Source organism: Myotis davidii, unplaced genomic scaffold, assembly GCF_000327345.1.
Source record: "Myotis davidii unplaced genomic scaffold, ASM32734v1 scaffold2170, whole genome shotgun sequence".
Taxonomy (NCBI): Eukaryota; Metazoa; Chordata; class Mammalia; order Chiroptera; family Vespertilionidae; genus Myotis; species Myotis davidii.
The window spans coordinates 76,408-93,674 of record NW_006281988.1 but is presented as its reverse complement, the minus strand read 5'-3'; the positions used below and the strand labels follow the sequence as shown (position 1 = coordinate 93,674).

At 40.4% G+C, this 17,267-nt stretch overlaps 1 protein-coding gene across 1 annotated transcript in view; it reads left to right on the top strand.

Annotated features, from left to right (window-relative positions):
* The window catches only part of METTL24 (methyltransferase like 24), a 46,708-nt gene that overhangs the window by 14,541 nt on the left and 14,900 nt on the right, over positions 1 to 17,267 (top strand). Inside the window, exon 4 of the mRNA XM_006752655.2 lies at positions 1,829 to 2,057. Coding sequence (XP_006752718.1) covers positions 1,829 to 2,057 — 229 coding nt within the window. The remainder of the gene's footprint in view (positions 1 to 1,828; positions 2,058 to 17,267) is intronic.

Here is a 17,267-nt window from a genome sequence, read left to right as displayed (position 1 = left end):
TGGCCTGCTCGCCCCCAACTGTCCCCCTGCCAGCCAGATCGCCCCTAACTGCCTCTGCCTCTGCCTAGGCCCGCCACCATGGCTTTGTCCAGAAGGTCTCCCAGTCTAATTAGCATATTACCCTTTTATTAGTATAGATTGCTATGAAAATTCATGTGTAAGTTTTAATGTGGACATTTACTTTCATTTCTCTTGGATATATACCATTTTAAAGCCCCACAAGCAATGTATGAGTGTTGCAATTTCTCCACATCATTGTGGACACATTATTGTTGGTCCGTTTGATTATAGCCTTCAGAAGGGCAGTCACCTTATAGCCACTGTAGCTATAAAGTGGTATCTCCTTGAAATTTTAATTTGTTTCTCTTTGTTGACTAAGATCTTGAGCATCTTTTTATGTATTTATGCTCTGAGTTTTTGATTCCTGGGGATCATAAAGGACACTCACCTTAGTACTCTCAGGAATATTTTTAAAAGAATAACCAAGGACCTACAACAGTGCCAGGTCCATCCCATCTATCCTTAGGTAGTCATTCTGCCACACCAGATTAGATCATGGAAAACTTAGTGGAGATTACAATATTCTGAACTGTGTGGGTTCAACAAGAGGTTGAAAATATGAAACAGGATCTCTTGGGTAAAAGGAGTGGGAGGTTTTGTGAGAGGAGTGCTGAATCTCTTTCTAAGCCAAAGGATAGAGAGAATTGTAACTGGGCGATATCAGAGGGCCATGGATCCAGTGCAGAAAAGAGCAATGCAGTGGGAGTGAAGGGAGAGGACAAGGCAAATAAGAGTATAAGAATGTCTAAGTGGAGAATCTCTGCACTGAAAACTATTTTGTATTTAACGAGAACGGGGTAAATATTATCCAATGAACTAGTATATTTCAAAATTCTGAAATAATCTGAAATAGTAGAGTCTAAGAGAATGAAGTATTTCTGCCCTGGGTTCAGGTTTGGCCAATTTATTATAGATACTCTGTGGTATTTTTTGGTATCTTAAATCACATCTAATTATAGTATTTTGGGCAGAGAAGCCATAATCACCATTAAAAAAAATAATCTCTCAGTTAATGTTTTCATTCAAATTAATGCTTTAATCAAAGTGATGAACCTTATATCACTAAATAAGGAATACTTTTGAGTAAATTAAAAAATTTTAAGTATATGAATTTTGCACACGATGTGCCACCTACTGGGTACTTAAATCTAATTTCTCTCTCCTGTTGATGTGAATTTTAGGTGAGGTATCTCCTCTGCTTCTTGAGTACTAGACCCAGTGGGACCATGTACATTTGCCTTTTGTTTACAGTGATATTTTCAAGTACACTCTATTTCCAAGAAAACAGCTGCTGTCCTTAAGTCAAACTGCATGCACAGCACTGTGACCATTGGGATGGAGACGAATTACCTCATTAGGAGAATGCACCTCTCCCTAAGGGAACTGATCCTGGGGCTTTTATTTTTGACATGTTCTGAGGAAATCTCTTAAGACAGCTGGGTAATGTTTGCTTCATTGCTACTATGGTTTACATCTTTAAAAAAACAACAACACTTGATATGCTTCTCCATGTTGAACATGGGATTCTCTGATCTGTGTCTGTTTAGCAAGTAATTTCCCTCCTTTCCTTTATCCAGAAGCTTCCGGCTATAGTGCTCTTTGTGAAAGAAGGATTATTGAATGTGTACAGTTAGCCACGTGTTAAAATAGGAGAAGGCTTGAAGTAACTAAGAAAATTGGCCTTGGAACTATCATTTTGTCAACCCAACACTTTTTGCTTCATTACATGTTTTTGTGTGTTGATGGCCGTGCTCCTCTTTTTCTGCAGGCTGGGAAGGGATGATACCCAGTTTGAAGTTAGCATGGCCAACAGCGGATGTGAAGTGCATCGTTTTGATCCTAGTGTCAAGTCGGCTCATGTTCTGGAGAATCAGCGCCTCTGGTATCACCGCTTGTCCATTGACTGGCGGGACCCCCATCCAGCTGTTGCTGCCCTAAAGCCACATAGCAACACCAGAAAATTGGGGACCATTTTGAATGAATTTGGGCATCACAAGGTGAGAATTTTTTCATTTGATTTCATAATCAGGTAAAGTGAACAAACTCATAAACTGTGTGTATTTGTTTTTAATACAAGCCAAGAATTGGATAGTTGAAGGTCCAGTTTAAAAAAAATTATTTTTGAATTACATTTTACATTCAATATTATTTTGTATTATTTCAGGTATACAGCATTGGGGTTAGACAATTATATTCTTCACAAAGTGTGATCCCACCAATATTTCCAGTACCCACTTAGCACCATACATAGTTATTACAATATTATTGACTATATTCCCAATGCTGTACTTTGTATCCCCATGACTATTTTGTAACTAGAAGGTCCAGCTTTAACCTTACTTGTTATCCGTCATTATTTATAGAGTCAACTCTGTAGACCTAAGGTTTTGACAAATGTAGAAATATTTATATTGATTTAAAAAATTTAGTTGCTGTTGAGTAGGGCTAAGTAAGGTTTTTACTAAGAAACCTACTCCTAGCAAAGGCTCCAGCATACCATTTCTGAAGGGCAATTGATTTAAAATTTCCAGACAGAGGAAACTATTTATGTTAGCCTCAAATACAAAAAGTAATCAGAGTCAGGTTTATGTTTGATAACAGATTGCTTGTGTATCATATTTCTCATTGTTATAACAACGTTTTGAGTCTCCAGGCTTTGGAAGGTCAGAAAATATGTGTAGCTTTGATTAAAATGTACTTTGTAAAGTTGAATGGACATTACTAGTATGTGTGTTGCAACTGAGAGATACTTAGGTTCAAAGAATGTCAGATCTCTACAAATATTTTATTGTGAATAGATAGCAAAAAAGAGACTCCAACTTTGAACTGTGTTCCTAAAAGCAGAGCTGAGCTCATTGCATTTTGTAGGGAGATACTGGAAAAATTCTCCTGAGTGTAGCTGGCTTCTGTTTGATCACCAGCCTTCTGGGCTTGGCCTATCTTGGCCTATTATTCCCAGCCAGAGATGGCATGTAATTTAGAACATGCCAGAATAGGTATTTTGGAGAAACAGTGTACATGGAGCTCAATTTTAAACTTGAGTTTGCTGCTTGATCTTTAATAAAAGGGCTTTTCCTCCGTATTGTTCTTTCCCCTCCTCCTCGTCCTTATTCTCCTCCTCCTCCTCCTCCTCCTCCTCCTCCTCTACAAAAACAAAAAACAACAACAAACAAAACAAAAAAACAAAACACCAAACTCCCTTTAATTCAACAGCAGGAGCTTCTTCAAGAACAACTTTAACGAATTTTCTCTTCTTTTAACATGTGATTAACTACTGATTTGTATTTTGCTTTGCCATTGAGAGTAACTAGCATTTAATAGTTAGAAGCCTCAATGAAAAGTATATAGGATATTTTGGGTAAAACCTGTGAACAGAACCTAAAGAACTGAGAGCATTCTTTAGAACTTTATTTTGTTTTTTCTGCCTGTTACCTTCATAGACCTGCTTTTTACAGCTGAAAATTACAGGCTTGATTCTCAAACATGTCAACTCTAGATTATTCCAAAAACGAACTACTGATCTTTGTGTTCATTTAGGCGTGTTCCTGCTTCTCCTTAATGCTCTTTACATCCTGGCCCCTATCCATCACCACTCTTTAAGAAAAGACTGAGTAGAGGAATGAGGTGAAGCTTAAAATGATTTTGCTTTTTTTTCCGTAATATTTTTAAAATTTGGAATATGTGAAGATAAAATGAGACTTTGAAAAACGACCTGTGGGTATAATTTATTTAAGCCATATTGCCTATGGAAAAGTGTTCTTAGACAACCAGATTCGCACCTGATTTGTGCTTGTTTGACTCCATGGGAGCTGAAGTAGGCAAACCTGAATGCTGAGGATGAAGTAGGAAGCCTCAACAGCAGAAACATTTACATCCCCAGAAAGGAGACATGTTCTGGAACATTCCTTGTATTCCAAAGGCTACTTATTTTTATTAAAAAACATGAATAATGTCACTTACAAATAGTTAAGATGGTAATTTTTATGGGTATTTTACCACAATAATAATAATAAAAAAAACAGCACAGGAAAAAAAAGACCCCTAGTAATAATGAAAGTGATCTGGCTCAGAATTGTCAGAATGTTTTTGTTGCTTAAAAACAAAACAAAACAAAAAAACTCTTGTTGAAAAATTTTAAAGAGCCTGACATTCTTTTGTAGAGATGATTTTTGGGGGAATGCTTTAAAACAAAAACAAAACTAAGCCCGTCAGTGAGTGATGGCTTCCTTTAAGAACATGCTTCTAGGAGTGATGTGATACCAGATAAAGGGAAAATTTATTTCTGGCCCATAGCACACTAGGGCTGTTTTCATTTTGCTGCATGCGTACAGATACTGGTAGATAGGATGTGGCTCTGGCAGGGAAAGCAAACAGAAAAAACAACTCACACTAAAACATGGCAGTACTTATTTTCTCTCTCCTCTTTTTCCCCCGCTGAAAGCGGCTATAGAAACCAAAGTGGTGTTAGTTGTGTTGTTTTCACTTCATGACTTTAAAACATGTCCTATAGTTTGATGATGTTCTCCATGTTAAGTTGTTATTTTTTTTTTCTTTTTATCAGACCTCAATTCTAGCCACTCTGGCAAAATGTCAGCAAAATGAAAAGCAGTATATTGCGATGGTGACAGAAAGACGCATATGGCTTTCTCAGTACTTTTAAAAACTCTCTGGTAATTTTAACTTCAAACTATAAATCAAAAATCTTTCTAACGCATCGAGGGAGAGCAGCTGCCTCAGCAAAAGCTCGAGAACCAGAAGCTCAGTCTGTCAGGGAATAATTTCACCTGAATCCAGCATTATCTGAAATGATTAACTGTCTTTACCCAACTGCTTGTTGCTGTAACTACGCATTAGATTTTTTCCAGAATATGACTAGAAATATTGAATCTGAAGTTTCTGCACATATTAATCATAATCTCTGCTTCGCCCCACCCCCCCAAGGTCTTGATTACACAGAGTATGCTAGATGACCCAGGCAGGTTAATGATAAATTATTATTTTCAGTCTCCACCATGCTGATGAGATGAATAACACGACTGCGTGAGAGCTTACCTCTGCAAACTCAGTAGTCTAGGTTTGAGACCTGGGTCCTCTGGTTGGTTTTTGTCATTGGGCAAGTCTTAAATGACTCTCTGGTGCTCAGTTTGATTGTCAATAAAATTGGGACAGTGATACCACTTAAATGGGTTGTTTTAGAGGACTGGGCCAGAAAACAGTGTGAAAGGCTCCAGCAGAGTGTCTGGCATGAATTAGTCATCTGTTTGTAAGTTCAAAGAATTTTTATGAACAGTTTCAGAAAATTTGTACTGAATTTCATAGAAAACATTTTCTTGCCCTATTTTCAGGGGAAAAACATGGGAGATTTTTTTTTTCTGGAAATTGTTAACTGCACCTAATTCCAGTCAAGAGTTTTAAATGAATGTTTTGTGTGAAACTGAAGGGCAATTGGCCCTTCATCGTGGTTGTTGGGAACTATTATTGTTTGCTGCCTCGGGTACTGAACAGTTTTGCTGTGATTGTCCAGAAAGTAAATAGAAATGTAATAAGCTGCTGAAAAGTAATACAGAGCAGATGTAACCTGAGGGGGATGACCCGGATAAAGCTGACTCAGTGCTGAGAAAGGATGGGGTCCTCCCTCTCTTCCCTGGATGCTACCCCAGCTGTTGAGTGTCCCCATGGATCCTCACAGGAGGGGTAGTTTCTGCTTCCCTGGGCTGAGGGCTCCCCATTGATCACAAAACATCATTTCTGCCTGGCTGGCATGGCTCAGTGGTTGAGTGTTGACCTATAAGCACTAGGTGCAGTTCATGGTTCGATTCCCGGTCAGGGCACATGCGGGCTCCATCCCCAGTATGGGGCGTGCAGGAGGCAGCACATCAATGATTCTCTCTCATCATTGATGTTTCTATCTCACCCTTGCCCTTCCTCTCTGAAGTCAATAAAAATATATAAACAAAAACAAAACATCAGTTCTGTTGTGTGGTCACTGCTGTATTAGAGAGAAATATGGGCTTTGAAATTCAACTACAGAAAGATTCCTTTCCTTTTTGCTTGTCAGATTGGCAGATATAAACAAGATATTGATGCTGCCCTACATTGGAGTGCTTGTTGGGAATAATACTCATGCTTTGCTGCTGGAAATGGGAAATGATAGCACTTTCTGGAAGAAAACTCAATCATGTGTATAATGATGTCACCTTTTATTCCTAGAAAACTTAGTCAAATTCTGTTTCATCTGCTATTAGTTCTGCCATTCCAGCTCTTTTTGGATAAGTGTTTTTATGAAATGCCATTCTAAATTCCTTTATTTTTATTTTTTTGGATATAGTTTTAATTTATGTAGCATATAAGAGTGACATTCAGTAGATGCCTGGATTATGTTTTTAAATCCAATCTGATAATCTCTGTCTTTAAACAGGTGTGTTCAATTCACTTAGTTCATAGTAGTTGGGATTAATTTTTACTCTTTTAAATTTGGCTTTTTGGTTTTCAGTAGATTTTTCTCTTCTTGCCAAAGCTTATTTTTTTATTCTTTGTGGTTACCTTTAAATTTTAAATGTATATAATTATAAAATTTTAAAGCAACATATAAAATTATCAATATTTTTATATTTCTCCTAAATACATCAAGGATTGTAGCAAGTTAACTGCCCATTTAACATGGATCCCCCACATGGTTCTTTTCTGGAGGTTGTTTTTTAAAAATATTTTTTTTATTGATTTCAGAAAGGAAGGGAGAGAGAGAGAAACATCAATGATGAGAGAGAATCATTGATTGGCTGCCTCCTGCTGCCCCCTACTGGGGATCGAGCCCGCAACTGCCACTGGGTGGGCATGTTCCCTGATTGGGAATCAAACCATGACCTCCTGGTTCTTAGGTAGACCCTCAACCACTGAGTCATGCCAAGGGCTTTTTTTATATTTTAAAAATGTCAATCACTTTTGGGTGAATTTCTCAATACTAGCTTCCAATTTTTTAAATTTCCTTTTTAACTATGTCCAGTCTAGAATTTTATACCATTTATTGATATTTTAAAAAATTACAATGACTGTATTTTTCACTTCCAAGATTTTGAATTGGTATTTTTCCTCTCTTTTTTTTATAGTTTTGCATATGTTTATTTCAAAATGTATTACCACTGCTTGCATGTTTATGAAAGTCGGTATTATTCTTATTGGTTGCTTTGAGCATCCTGTACATAGTTATTTTAATCTTTTGTCAGACTGTTCAGCAAAATCAATTTAATCTCAGAATGTATAGTCCACATATTGCTTTAGTTGGCTGTTTCTCATCAGTTGATTTCTGTGTGTATTTTGGAATTTTCGTTTGCTGGCTCATCTTCCGTGGGAGGCTTTGGGTTTGGTTTTGCTTTTTTCTTTTCTTTTTGCTTCACCCTTCTGTGCCTAGTGATTTACGGTGGCCTTCAGGCCTGATCTTACTTCAGCACTCAGGGGCTCCTGCTCCTCCTTGTGCCATTGAGACTATTTAGTCAGGGCACCCTATAGGCTCTAGGGCAGGGGTGGGCAAACTTTTTGATTCGAGGGCCACAATGGGTTCTTAAACTGGACCGGAGGGCCGGAACAAAAGCATGGATGGGTTGTTTGTGTGAACTAATATAAATTCAAAGTAAACATCATTACATAAAAGGGTGCGGTCTTTTTTTTCAATAGTTTTATTCATTTCAAACGGGCCGTATCTGGCCCGCGGGCCATAGTTTGCCCACGGCTGCTCTAGGGTCTGACTCATTTGCTATTTACTAGGGTGAGTCTCTCTCCTCCAATCTCCCTAGGCCAGCGGTTGGTTTTGAGCCCCAACCATAGCCAGTGGTTGTGGGCCGTTTATTGCAGGCCTCTTTCTTCACTAGCCTTTGGCTTTAATACATGAATGTGGCTCAGCTGCTCCCTCAGGAACTTCTCATTCCTACTCCCTGTAGGACATGCACCTCTAGGCCTACACTTGTTTTATCACCCGTTTTAGGGCAGGAGCTCAGCACGTCCTGGCTTCAGTCTACTCACGGCTGTGTCCTGGTTATAGAGATGCTCATCTTGTTTTTGAGCGAGCCCGGCTTTGTCCTTTTGGTTTATTTCTCTATTTTATGATTCTCTCTTTTTGCTTTGTGTTTGGTGTGGGGATGTGGATGATGCATCTTGCCTTCATACTTTTTTTTAAAAGTCAACTTGATTCATCTTTCTTACTTAGAATTATCTGCAGAAATAATATGCATGGATTCACGAGTCAACTGTTCTAGTTATGTTTTCTAATAACTGTTAGGAATACCTAACAAATGAAAGATTTTGAAATGCTTATGTGTATTGCTCCAAGTCATATTCTATACCAAGACTGCTCATATTTGATGTGTATGTGAACCTTCTGGAGAGGCTAATTAAAGTGCAGACATTGATTCGAAAGCCTGGGGTGGGGCCCAGATTCTGCATTTCCAGTAAACTCTGGGTGGCGATGCTGCTGTTGAGGGACCATCCATTGAGTAGCAAGATCGGTACCACAGCCTGAGAAACACAGGAGCAGAGGATGCTTAGTAGTAATTGGCAGGGCTGGGACTTGAAGCTGGGTGGTATTCCCCCAGAGGCCCAGCACGGGCCACTCTGTGTGCTGGGAGCCGGTCCATCCTTGCTGTTTCAAGGGACCTGGCATATATGGCATACTGTTCTTAATATATTTGCTCACCTTCTTGGCACTATGTGTTTTATCCAAGGTCACCTCTCTGAGAAAGGTTGTTTCCCCAGGTAGAGATTTTCCCCTGAAGTTAGGGAGGGAATAAAACCCCTTCACTAAGTGCCAGACGGGTAATTAATCTCTTTAACTACAAACAATCATGCTTAAGCTACATAATCTTTACTCCCTGGAATGGAGATAAGAAACGCCCTAACCTTTGGAATAGAGATAGATAGGATTGAATCAATTGGTATAAATACAGATGTAACAAGATAACAAGGGACAGAACTTAGAAGACAGAACCTACACAGAACCTAGAGACAGAAGAACTTCGCTGGAGAGAACATGGCAAAAGATCCTGGACCGAACCTGGCTACAGAACTTGGCTGGAGATTGTGGCTAGAGATCCTGGCAAGGCTGCTGATCAACTGAACGCTGTCTCCGTGTCATTCCTTCATCGCCGACTCCGTCCACACCTTTGGGGACCCCTGGACCTGCTGGGGTCAGACTCCAGTATCTGTGCTCTGTGGCTGTCCTCCCCGTAGGCCGAGTACCTGCCAAGGCTGCCGTGAGGCACAGATGCTGTGTTGTGCTCCAGGTCATTTCCCATGCTTGTTCCTGTGCCAACCTGTGCCAGATTTTTGTACTCAACGAGCTATTTTCCTGGGACAAAAATGTCCTCTGGTTGTCTGCGACACAATTCAAGGCCCAGACGTGCCTGAGTCCTAGGTGATTAATGGTTTAGCTGGACCCTTGCTCTCAGATGTGTGTTCCTAGCTCAGCCCGAGGCCAGACACCTTTTATTGTATGGAATCCCATCCCAAATGGCTAGTGAAAGACTCAGGAAGTAGATAAGCTACTTGCCAACCTGACTTTCTCATCAGTACCTTCCTCAATAAAGTTGCAGGGTATTTTGAGTATTTTATCTTGTATACAACCCATTTCAGAATTAATTAGCGGCAGCTTGAGCATCCAGGGGCCTTCGTCAGTGATGTTTCAGAAGAACATTTGGGTGGAAAACTTCAGGGAAACAGGATTTGCTGTGGTAAAGGGAGAAGTCTAGGTGACTCTTCTAGGCCCCAGTGCAATCTTCTATTTCGATTTGTTTATGTTCCTGTTTCAAAGAGAGCTGTCTTTCTGTGTATTTGAAGGCAGCTTCATCTTGCAGAATTGCTGTTTAATAAGCCAGTGGCAATTTAGGAGTAATGAGTCACGGTCCCGAGTTGCAATTAGAAATGCAGAGGCATCTTCCGGTCTCCATCAGTCTGCAGTGGACCCTAAAGACAAGGCATCTTGAGAAAGTGAGTCAAGAACTTCCTCCCTCAACATTTAGGAAATGAGTTTTGGCTTTTTATCTTTTTCACTCTTCTCTAACGGTGAGATTTGCTGTGAAACAAAATGCCCGGGCTCTTCTGGGTGACTTTCACACCATCTAGTATTTAGCTAGCATGTAGACACAAGAGGTTCCAAAGCCCATTTGGAGAATGAGCTAGGTACATCTGGACTTAGCAGTGGTTTGTGTTCTCTTTGGCGTGTTCTCCCCTTGGATTTCCTTGGGCAGAAGCCATGACTGGCGTTTTGTGTAAATGGTGCTCTGGAATTCGGAGACCCACTCTCACCTGTGCAACCAAGTGGTTCTCATATTTTACTGTTAGAATTCGGGATATCGGTAAACCAAAAATAGCAGCATCAGGCCACAAGCACAGAATCGAATCACCTAGGGAACTTGATTAAAATGTCAAACCCAAGACCAACCTCAGAGATTCGGATTTAGCTGGTTTGGCACGGAGCCCAGGAACCTGCATTTCACCCCCACACCCCACTCTAACCCAGGTGACATGAAGAGCAATCACCCTTTGATGACCTCAGTGTGTAGAAATGAGGTGAGGGGCTCAGCCTTCCCTTCGCAAGCCCTTATCCCCTGCTGTGCATAAAACCCTTTAAACAAGAAGGCAATCCAGAGCTTGGCTGCCCCATTCTGCAGCCTTCCTCCCTGTCTCCTTCCAAGTCACCGTGTCCTCTCTGCCTCAGTTTCCCCCTGTTGCATGATGTCTGATGCATAACACCTGCATTTGAGAAGATTGTGCGGCAAATAAGCTCATGTCAGTGAGAGAAATGAAGAAGTTTTGATGAGACCAGAATTGGGATTTTATATAAAAGAAAGCATTATGGCAAAACTGGCTTCTTTTTTTTCCAGTATTATTACAAAAGAGGAAGATTTCACATATGGAGGACATCAGTCTCCAGGGAGCTGGCATTTGTTTTTGTTCTTTGCTGTGAACCAGAGGTGGGCGTATTTGTCTGAGAATCTTGCCATCTTGACAAAATTTGGGGACTCAGAGCCACGTGAATCCGGAGGAGGCAGAGGCGCTCTAAGCTTCAGGGGCCCGGAAAGGTTTCCCTTTGTGGGACTCCTTTCCTGGCGGAGACTGTGATCCATAGAAGGATGCCACGTTCAATGTTGTGCGGCTCAGATTCGCTGGGTCACGCAGCTCAGTGAGTTCCTTTCTGTGTGTTCAAAAACGCTTAACGCCTTTGACAGTAAAAGCCCCCAGAAGTCGCTATCACATTAGTGCAGCCTTTGAGGGAGTGTGTTCCTGAGCAAATCCTGTGAGGTCACATCCAGGCTGTCTGCTTCTGCCTTGGGGCTCAGCAGTGCCATTCCCGAGGTGCCCAAGCAAAACAAAACACCCCTGGGGCAGACTCCAGGGGCTTGGGAAAAGGCCGTCACACTTTCATGTGGAGATAAAACCTGATTTATTTTCCAGTCAGTAAAAATATCAGGACAAGAATGTTGCATTTGCCACATTTCAGTTAAAAATATACGGACCATTAAAAAAACACCAATTTCCTAGCGTAGCTTGGCAGTTTTGCGATTGAAATGATAATGCAACATTTCTTACAAGAACTTCTCTTTAAAATCAGTGTGATGGGCTCACAGCACACCATTAGGAGGAGTTATGTAAAGCAGCCTCTCTGTTCCAAGTTTTATTTTAAGATTTAATTTATTCCAGATTCTGCAGGGAAAAAAAACATCCACGCGACAAGCCTGCTAACAGATGTCAGTTTAGTTTTATAGCACATGCCTGCACTTCAGATCGGAAAATGGAGACTATTCTCTCTGCCTGCTGTTTAGTACATGACACAGCTTCCTAACGCTGTGCCCCGGAGGACAGCTGATTAATAATCTATGGAGGGCAGCTTATCACCTGCTTTCATCTTCGGCAGGGTTGAGTGTAAGCTTCATTTCACATCACGCCTTTGAATTCAGAGAGGTGCTGGAAAGAGCAGAGGTGCCAGAAAATGGATTGTTTTCTGTGTCAATATCATTCAGGTCAGAAGACAGATTATACTGCAGTGAAAAGAAATAATAGGAAAAAATAAGAATTATTCAATTAGATATAACTGAATCTATATGAAATTCTTTACCGTATTGGTAGATAAAGTAATTCTGTGTAATAAATATTATGTCAAAAATCAACTATTAACAAAAATGCTTTACTTCTTCATATTCACAGGCCCCATTTCTCTAAGTTCACGTGGCACAGTAATTGTTGGTTTATAGGTTGCACTTCTGTTTACATTCCCATCTGTAGGTCTGGTCCGTCCATCTATCCACCCATCCATTCATTGAATAAATACTTATTAAGCACATTCTCTATGCACAGACCTGTGCTTAAATAAAAAAGATACAATCTCTTTTTAATTAAAAAAAAATTTTAAATTTTAAATACACAACATAACATTTACCTTCTTACCCATTGTCAAGTGTATAGTTAGGTAATGCTACATATATCCACATTGTTGTGCACCTGATCTCTAGAATGTTTCCATTTGGCAAAACTGAAACTCTATATACATTAGACACTAATTCCTCTCTCCCCTCAGGCCTTGACTACCACCATGCTAGTTTCTGTTCTAGCGAATTTGACTACAGTAGGTGCCTCATATAAGTGGGATGGTATAGTATTTGCCTTTTGTGATGACCTTATTTCATGGCGCATAAGAGCCTCAACATTCATCCATGTTGTAGCATGTGGTAAGATTGCCTTCCTTTTTAAGGCTGAATAATACTCCCTCGTATGCCACGTTTTGTTTATCCATTCACCTGTCAATGAACCATTAGGTGGCCTCCACCTCCTGCCTATTGTGAGTAACGATGCTATGAGAATGGGTGCAAATAGCTTTCCAAACTCTGCTTTTAGTTCTTTTGGATCCAGATCCAGAAACTGCCATGTAATTTTTTTGAGAAACTGCCATACAATTTTTCACAGTGACTGCACCAGTTTACATTCCCATAGACAAGTCTCTTAAGATTTAACATGTTGCTAAAAAGACAGAAATATGATCCTGTAATGAGTGCTATGAAGAAGTACCATGTTCTATGGGAGTGTTTAATAGAGAAATTCAACCTAATATGCCATTTGTTTTTGTAGTATCCCTGATGCCTCACTGTGGTGAGGACTCTGTGTTTGGTGGGTGGGTGAGCGGGCCATTTAGACCTTTGGTGAATAGACCCCTTTCCTTGGCTTCCTTTCTGCTTTTCAGCTGCTCCCCATTCTCCAAGGATGGCTCGGGAGAGCAGCAAGAGTCTTTGTGAGTAGATTGCTAGCTTTTGCTTGGTTGCCTCTATTGATCTCTGGTGAGATTATGGAAAAAAATTTCCTAGAAATGTCCTTTTCCTAATTCTGCATATCATCTAATATTCAGAGATGCTCAGATATTTCCACGAGATATGTCCCAGTCTTTTCTTTGGCGGAAAAAAAAAGAAAGCTGCCTGTGGATGTAAGATGAAAGTGTAGTGATGTTAGGGAGTGGTGGGTATTCAGGGAGAAAATGTTCTTTCTATTCTTAGAATACTGCCTCTATTCCCTAAAGAATTTTTTTTTCTATAAAGACAGAAAAGGGGCCTCTTTCTCTTTTGGCTCAAATCAGTAACATTTTTGCTCAATCCTATGCTATTTATAGATATTTTAAATTGAAATTTCATTCTTGAGATTTTAAAGGAAATTTCAGATATTTAAAATGCATAAGCATTGTATTTGGAGACTTAAACTTCTTGTTCCTGGTTTTAGAAAAGGAATCTGCTTACCTGATACCCAAACCAGTGAAATACATAGTTACTATTCTGTCCAGTGTTTTATTTTGCTAACAGTTGAGGCAAAGAAAGAGGCTGGCCACAAACATATTTGGCACAGCTCTTTCCTTAGAAATCTTTATTGGTTCTGCTCTTTGCCACGGCATTATTATTCTGATGAGCTGGAGAGATCCAGTTATCTGTCTGAAGTGAGTCCCGAGGGTTTCTCCCAGTTGCGCTGATCATGTTATTGGCACGGGAAAACAATGATGATGACATTTCAGAATGCTGTTGTTGAGGTAGGTGGCAAAATTGGGCTATGTTGCCCAGAGGAAGGGTCACTGGCTCTCAGCCAAAAAGACCCTGATACAAGTTTTATCTTCTGTTGGTTGTGTGACTAGCACAGGTGAAGGAAGCCCTTTGAGCCACATTTTATTTTTCTGTAAAATGGGGATGATAATGCCTCCCATGCAAGACTTTGGGACTGAAGACAAAAAGGTCTGTAAGGAACCTAGCACAGGGCCTGGCCAGGTGCTCCCCATTTGAAAACTGCTTATTAAACAGTTATTGTTGGGTTGGGTTGATTTGAATTGTCTTAGGCCAATATTCAGATACTCACAATGGAGTACAGAGTATGGAACATTCGGTATATTTTATTGCTCTTCTGCTTTCTTAGTGATAGTGGGAAATTCCCAATAGGTCAACCATTTACCCCAGAAGATGGAGTCAGCATTCTGAATTGGGTTTTGGAATTGTTTGGAACAGCAGCAGAGTGAACCTGATGTTCAAACACCTCTTCCATGTCCTTGGGATCAATCTTTCGCCAGTGACAATCATAAATAATTGATGTGCATTTCAAATAGTTCACTGCTTCATGGCATTGGTAGAAATCATGTAATTCAGTCATCTTTCCTACAGTCCCTGGCCGATGTGAAACATGAGGTAAATAAATACAGGGGCAGTGGAATGAGGTAGTTGCACGCTGTTGGTAAGCATCTTTCTAAAACGACAGCGGTCAAACCTGTCCGGGTGGCTGAGCACCTTGAGATCAGAGCCCTCCTTATAAACCGCTATACTCTTTGTGGTACATTATGAAATACCAACATCAGTAATTTAATGGTTTGATTTAGGGATAATTTTACCAGGAGAAAGCACAACTACTTATATGTATCTATATATATAAAAGCCTAAGCGACTGTTATGGCAGAACGACCAGAATGACCAGTCACTATGACATGCACTGAGCAGGTAGGCAGGGGAGCCGTTAGGGGCGAGCAGACAGGCAGGCAGGCGAGCAGTTAGGGGCGAGTGGTCCCAGATTGTGAGAGGGATGTCCAACTGCAGGGATTGGGCCTAAACTGGCAGTCAGACAGACCCCAAGGGGTCCCAGATGTGAGAGGGTGCAGACTGACTGAGGGAACCCTCCACCCCCTGCATGAATTTTGTGCACTGAGCCTCTAGTGTAATATAAAGTCACAGCAATGATCAGTTGTAACCAAGCGACAGAAATAAGCAGGATCGACTACTTCAGGTTTCCCTATTAATATTTGGTTGCCACCTTTCATTTATTTTTCTTCTATTGGCCCTTGGTGGCAGACAATTAGTAGATAGTATGATGGCCTAAGAAGTACTGATGAGTTTTGTCATGTGGGAAATTACCTGGATGCAATGTAGCCTCCAAATTTATACTACCAGGCAAGCTATTCCCAAATTAAGATGTTTGAATTACATGGTCTGTTGAATCCATTTAAAACACACAGTGAGAAGTAAGGGGAAAAATGTGGAGTAGGTTTATATACTTAGGATTGGGTACAAATGAGGTAGGAGGATCACAAAGCCTGAGTCCTTGTCAGTCTCCACCCTCCTCTCCCCCAGCCTCCTCCTTCACCTTCCCCCACTTCTCCTCCCCTTCCTCCCTCCTCTTCTCCTTTCTCCTCTCCCCTTCCTCCTCTCTCATCAGTCTTTTCTGCTTATGGTGTGTTTAAGAGGAACAGAGTTGAGGTTTGGAGCAAGGAGTCTCAATCGGAGAGACACAGGGACAAGTATGTCTGGCCATAATTGTAAGCTCACCAGTTAGTCTGTGAGCAGCTCTGATTTTATCTGGCAGAGTACCTGTGGGGCCAGAGTGGGTGTAACCAATGGGTGGCCCATTTAAGACCTCATAAATATTGGCGTGACTTGCATACCTCACGCATACTTAATGTTTAGTGACAATTTTGTGTTTAGTCAGCATTTTCTATGTTCAGCACATGTATGTACTACTTACTTTATTTATGCCCAATGTCTCATAAGTTACTTATACATACTTAACACATCTTACAAGTTTCACCTATCCCATTTGATTTCTCATTTTCTATAGCAGAATTAAATACTCTCAAATAAAACAAGAAATGCACTAAACCCTAAAATTGACAGGATTGTGTTGATTAATGTTGTTTTTACCATTAACCTTCCTCAACACTTCAGTGTTCAAACACTCCTATCCAGTGTTCCACGGGCCCTTGTTGATAAGGAAAGTGCGATATTTGACAATCCTGTGAAGTCATTCTGCATTTCACTCTCTTGGTGCGGTAATTAGCTGTAGAAGATAGATTTGGGTGTGGACTTATCTTAGGACTTTCCTGGAAATTTTGTTATTTAAAAAAAAATAAGGTTACTTATATTAATTTGTTCATTATCATTCAACTCCCTTAAAATTGATCTTCAGAAAAAAAACATTGGGGCATATTTTTAAGCTCCATAGTGCCCAAAATAATGCTTTCTGACAAGTAGGAATATTTCTCCTGTGATTAAATTCTGGTTAATTGCGATTTTGCTATTCAGCTGATAGCTATCATTTCATAGATGGTTCTACTAGAGGATAAGTGTTTGTGTTACAGAGTCTCTGGTCTCAGGCACAGGATAGCCAGGATCTTAAAATTTCATAGAAAATTGAACTCACTAAATCACACTTTACCTCCTCTTTAGCCATTAGTCTCAGTTTCTTTCCCTGATCTAGGTTTTAACACAAGTTGTTTCAAAGAGGAAAGTGAAGAGATAAAGTTTAGTCTCATCTAGCTTCCTTGTGAAAAGTGATAATGTGCAGAGAAACCAAAAGCATTAGCAAGGAACATAAACAGAAGGAATATTCTACCCACTGGAGAGTGAGCTCTCAGAAAGCCCTTTATTCATTTAACAACACAAGGGAATCAGAAATGAAAGACTCAGCACATTCAGTGACATAATTACTTGGGCCTGATAGAATTACAGGAAGTAGGAAGGATAGGGATTTGGCCAGCAGTGTTGCTATCATATACAACAAACATGTGCTAATATCATTGACTAGAGGTCTGGTGCACGAAATTTGTGCATGGGTGGGGGGGGGCTGTCCCTCAGCCAAGCCTGCACCTTGTCCAATCTGGGACCCCTCTCACAATCCAGGACTGCTGGCTCCCAGCTGCTCGCCTGACTGCCTGT